We start from the raw sequence: 5,881 nt of genomic DNA on the forward strand, positions 1-5,881 counted from the left end.
TGACAGAATGTGCACAATTTCCGTGAGATTAAGTACCAAAGTATTGTTTTAATGTATCATGTGTATACTATTAGCATTAAGAAATATTGACATAACCATGATGTACTAATTAGTGGAATAAATATGTATAAAAATTGTTCTAACAAAACCTCATACATATAACCGCGATGCACAACGTAAACATATTTATCTCTTCCTTCGCTGTTTTCGTTCAGTTTGTTTTAAAACTGAAATACCTAAGGTAAATCGTATAAGTTTACAGTTTAAATGTTTTTCTTTTTATACATATTATTATTTCCTTTCTTTTTTTTTCTTTTTTGTTAGTGGCCAGTGTTGTTCATGTATTTTAAATTATCATCCTATCCTGTTGTAGTAAGTAATGTTTTAAATATATAATATTATTGTATATATATTTATTATATATATGTACCTACTATTTATATAAAATATACATATATAGTATATATATTATAATGGTATACATTTATACACTGTATGAACTGTTTATAATAAAAAATAAGTTTTATCAGTACATAATAATTTATTCCTATAGATTCACCAGTTTGTTATTGTATATTGGAACTGACATTTAGGCCAAATTGTCTGAACTAAATAAAAGTTATTGAATTTTTAACCTAGTGTTGTTTGTATTGTAAATCGAGTGTTTGCGTTGAATATATAAAGTTGACAAATTATTTACCAATTTTACCATCAGTTGAATAATTTTATTTTAAAATGATTTCCTTTGGATTTCTAAAAATGATAATTATGGTTATTTGAATAATATTATATGTGCGCTGCGCATTAAATAGACTGAATTAATAATTGTCGGAACATTTGTATAATCTTATCAAAATTAATATTTCTTTGCAACCTTATTTCACAAAAGTAACATAACATGAATAATATACAATACATTGTATTGCATTCTATAAATTCATTATATAATCTATTGTAATAGTAATTGTTTGTTTGCAAAATAATAAATCTAAAAAAAATTTATTCATACTGATAAAAAAAAAAAATGTGCACTTGTGAGAATCACTGTTATTCTACTTAATGATTGACATAGTGGACATAATTTATTATATTGAATGGCAATCAAAATTTCAGTTAAATAACCAAAATATTTGTTTCAAACTGGTACTAGATATCTCAGGAACGGGCAAACTTTTTTAACGAAGGGCAAAAAGATGCTTACACTTATTTTTTTTGTATCATTTATAGTTATCCTACAAACTAAAATTATGGTTTACCAGCTGCATTGAGTGCAGTAGGCAGTAGCGGGATGTAGTTTGCCCACAATTGAGATACCTATATTATATTTAAGAGAAAGTCACACCATATATTATGTGTTATCTCCCTCTTACAAGCTTATAATATAGAAAATGTATGTTCAGCAAACCAAATTTTGTATAGATAACTTTAATATTACAGTGAATATAACTATTATCAAAGGTAAAAATGTTAACAATATTTTAATTTTTATTCAGGCATAACTGTAAAATATTATAAGTCAAAAATAAAAATATTTTAAAAACACATATAATATCTCACTCAACAAAATTGGTTCTGTTGAATTTTATGTATACGTTTATAAGACAGAAAACACAATATCATGCGGGTGTGAGGTCCTCATAATACAGTTAAAAATTTGTAAGTAGAAACAAATGTTTTATTATGAGTACAAATTTCAAACAAATAGTTAATATATAATATATATTCTTTAAAAAATTATATAGGACATTTATATAAATTGGAAAAATTGATAAATAATATTCTTAAAAAAAAAAAATATTACACGAAACATTTTTATTTTTATTATGAATATTAATTTGAATAACACATATACTTAACTTTTAAATTTAAAAACAATGTGAACAAACTTTACTGTAGTGTTTATGAAAATATAATTTAATTAAGAAAGACATATAATATAGAGGTACATAATATTGTATTGGGAAAATGAACGCGATTATGTAGAAAGAAACAAACATAAATATTTCATAAATTCTATAATAATGTAATTCTATCTACATTGGTAAGAAAAAAAATTATTCCAAAAATGTATAATTTAATAATAAATAATAATAAGACACTTTTTTTAAATCATAATTTTGTTAAAATTTGTTTGTTCTATTTTTTCATACCGACAATTGATTAAAATCCTTTAAAAAATAAACAAAAATGGCAACAGTGAAGATAATATAACAATAATTTTTTTTCTTTTCTTTACTAAATTAAATTAAATGAGGGTAAGATGTGATGTAATGTTTACATTAAATTTCAGTTGAAAGATATTTAAAAAAAAAAAATGTGATAATACAGATGTAGAATTGTCAATTTAAGTGAATGCACGAATCATCTATACAACATATTATTAAAATAAAATTTATTTGAATACAGTTTGTTTTGTACCTATAGTAAGAATATTATCGAGGAACTTGCAAGTGATAGTCAATGACTGGTGTATTAACATTTAATTTATTAATAATTGAATAGCTGTATTTATTGATTTTTTCCCCATTAATCTTGGGTAGTCAAAATCAATTCTATAATATCAATACTAGTTTGATGGACATTTATTTATAAACATATATCAAAGATAATATTTGACTTTAATAACTTATTCATCTCCTCATCCACCAATCATCTGTTCCTGGTAATTTATCACCTTGATTACCCTGTCCTTTCAAATTTCCAATCACTCCCATTACTGCTTTGTTCACTGCAGCTGCTACCATGTCTGAATTTATATTCTTATCATTTCCATAACTATTATTGACTGATTGATGACCACTTCCTCGGCTATATAACCGGTCATAATATTCCTGATCATAGTCCCAAACGTGATCTTGGGACCAGGCTTGTGGCTGATTGGGCGATCGTTCTCTTCTCCTATCCTTAACTCTGTCTCTACTATCGTAATCATTCCATTTGGGAGCCATTTCTTTTTTTGGTATAGCTTCTGTACACACCACACTACAGTCACCAACTTTATGATCTTTACCAATAACCTTTTGAGCTGATAAAGGGTCAGTAAATGTCACAAATGCAAAACCTCTATGTGGTCTGGGTAAAAATAAATCTGATATTTCACCAAATTTGATAAAATAATTTTTTAATGCATCTTCATCTACGTCTTCAGACACTTGACCTATAAATACTTTACGCGGAACTTTATTCACATGTTTATCTTTACTATTTGGTATACGTACATCACACCATCGACCTTCAATGTTGTGCCGTTCTAGCATAACGCGGACTTGAGATTTCTTATGCTTAAACCTGACAAATCCGTACCCTTTTGATTTACCATTAAGATCAGTCTTAATTTGAGTATATTCTACCTGACCAAATTTGGTGAAATATTTTTTCAAATCCTCTTCAGTTACCTTCCACGGTAAACCGAGTACAACCAAATCCATATCAGAAACACTGTTATCATCTTCTGCCTTATTACAATCATCAATTTCACTGTGCTTACGTTTTTCTGTAGGTGTATTTCTAAAATTGCACATATACATACGATCTAACCAGCCATCTTCGGGAGGGTACAATTTGCCTTCATTGAGACGTACTATACGCAACCTATTGTTAACACGATACTTCAAACCGATTATTCCAGGATATTGTGCTTCTAAAGTAGATAACAGAAGACTGTTGTCACCTTCCGTAGGCATGTCAATAGGATCACTGTTTTCACTTGCTGATACTTGAACATACATGTCTAAGTAAAAAAACAAATAAGATAATTCTTGTTAGTGAGTGTTTTTAATATTTAAATTAATTTTTCTATGTAAAAAAGGCATTTCTCAAAAAAATAAATATACCTATGGATAAAATAATTTTTGATAGTTCAACCAAATGTTCTATTTAGGCGGGGAAATAAAGCCAACAGCCAAGACAATAACTATAAAGAAATTATGTGTATACTTCACAAAAAAAAATAGTCAAAATATAAATGACAAAAAAAAAATATATCCACCTAATCAAAAAAGAAAATCGATCTCTTTAATAGGATCGTGTTTGATGTTTTTATAGTGTTTTAAAATCAATAATTATTTTTAATAACTTACCAAAATATGAGCAAATATATTAATATCGAATATAATATGATTCGTACGGATCTAAAACGTAAAAATCAGTACAGTCAACTAATCGAACGGTGTATCCAAAACTATAATCTGCGATCAATTATTTGTGAAATAATTGAAAAACAAATCGACGAATAAGGAATTACTGAAATATTGAAAATTAATTATAGTTAAATTTATCTCGTTAGTATAATATTGTCATTTGAGGTGAGCCATCGACAACATCCGAATAACAAGAATAATGTTGTTAATAATGTTAATTGTTATAGCTCAAATACTGAAAACCCTTATGCTGCCGACGTTTCTCGTCGCGTTATCACAAAAGCCGGCAGCCATATGCAATACGGTGGTGGAAACAATAAATGATAACGGTGGACGCGTTAACCATTGACATAACCAGTTACCAGACAATGTTAAGATAATGAATACCATGGCTAAATGTATTAAATATATATTTAGGGGCAAATGTAAACTGGGCCCGCGGTTACCTTTTTTGTAGTAAACTCGGCCCGGAAATTTTAAGTAGTGAAATAGGTCGATTGTAAACTCGGCCCAGACATTTTAGGTAATAAAATAGGTAGATTGTAAACTCGGCCGGAAAATTTAAGATAATAAAAAAGGTCCGGTTGTAAACTCGGCCCGATAATTTTGATCAATAATATATAATTATCACGACATAATTTTATCTGCAAATAATAAATAACGTACTTATCTATATCTTATCGTGAACAATATTTTGTTCGAATGCTAAAATATATTTAAACATTGAGACAAATAATTTCATTTTCGTATTGGACTTTTGAAACGACGTTTCACTAGTGTTTAGTGTTTACACAACCGTCACGATGGCAAGCATAGTTGAGTCCCAACGTGGAAAACCGCTATTTTTCCGCCTGATGTGTGGGCCTGTGCATTAGTTGATACGCATTTAACAACCAATGCATGTGAATCATTTCATGCACATTTTAATGCAAGTTTCAATTCAACTCACCCCAATATATATTCTGTCATAGCCTAAATGCACCATTTCAGTTTCAAAACACAAAAACCAAAAAAAAAAAGAATTATTGGAAAAAACACTTACAAAATATAAAAATAAGGAAATATCGGTGACTGAATACGTCAAACATATGGCTTTTCACTTCAAAAAATAAATTTATATTATAACCTATTATTAGTTATTATATTTTTACACATTTTACATTATTACATTTTAATTATATTTTTTTACAACATATGAAACATATTACTTAAATTTTTACACATGCAATTTTACATTTATATAACGCATTTCATACTATGAATAATAATATGAAAATGAAAATAATTTTTGGAGGATAATGAGAATCACCTCCTCGTGGTGTCCTCTGGGTAATGCTAGATGGTTCTCAAAAATATTATAAGTACATACGTATAATATTTTTATTCGGGCCGAGTTTACACGTCAATCGTTTTTACCTGAAAAAAATCCGGGCCGAGTTTACATGTCAATCGTTTTTACCTGTAAAAACCTCGGGCCGAGTTTACACCTAAATAATTTTTACCTGAAAAAAACTGGGGCCGAGTTTACAATAGACCTTTTGAATATTTTTTTTCCCCGGGCCGAGTTTACAATCGCCCATATTTAGCCATGATGAATATTATACTCCATCTAATTTACGTTATCCCAATATTAGAAACTTTTAAATTACAATTTACAGTTAGATATTATTTATTACATTTTTATAAAAAATTTTGAAAAAATCTACATGATTATTTTGCTATAGGTATACAGTTTAGAAATT

At 27.9% G+C, this 5,881-nt stretch overlaps 1 protein-coding gene across 2 annotated transcripts; it reads right to left on the bottom strand.

Moving 5' to 3' along the window:
• Positions 1 to 852: 852 nt before the first annotated feature.
• Positions 853 to 4,416, bottom strand: LOC132951608 (TAR DNA-binding protein 43-like). 2 transcript variants are annotated; one of them, XM_061023406.1, is made up of 3 exons: positions 4,080 to 4,416; positions 3,834 to 3,913; positions 853 to 3,730 (listed from the first exon to the last, which is right to left on the bottom strand). In XM_061023406.1, exon 3 carries the CDS (start codon positions 3,726 to 3,728, stop codon positions 2,631 to 2,633), a length of 1,098 nt encoding a protein of 365 aa, XP_060879389.1. In that variant the 5' UTR covers positions 3,729 to 3,730; positions 3,834 to 3,913; positions 4,080 to 4,416; the 3' UTR covers positions 853 to 2,630. The 2 variants fall into 2 exon arrangements, with proteins under 2 accessions (XP_060879389.1, XP_060879388.1); XM_061023405.1 differs by lacking the exon at positions 3,834 to 3,913 and having other exon boundaries at positions 856 to 3,730.
• Between the last annotated feature and the right edge of the window lie 1,465 nt (positions 4,417 to 5,881).

Source organism: Metopolophium dirhodum, chromosome 9 (genome assembly GCF_019925205.1).
Source record: "Metopolophium dirhodum isolate CAU chromosome 9, ASM1992520v1, whole genome shotgun sequence".
NCBI lineage: Eukaryota > Metazoa > Arthropoda > Insecta > Hemiptera > Aphididae > Metopolophium > Metopolophium dirhodum.

What these genes read in the sequence shown, in the direction of transcription:
- LOC132951608 (XM_061023406.1), bottom strand. Translation starts at nt 3,728, where the DNA reads ATGTATGTTCAAGTATCAGCAAGTGAAAACAGTGATCCTATTGACATG.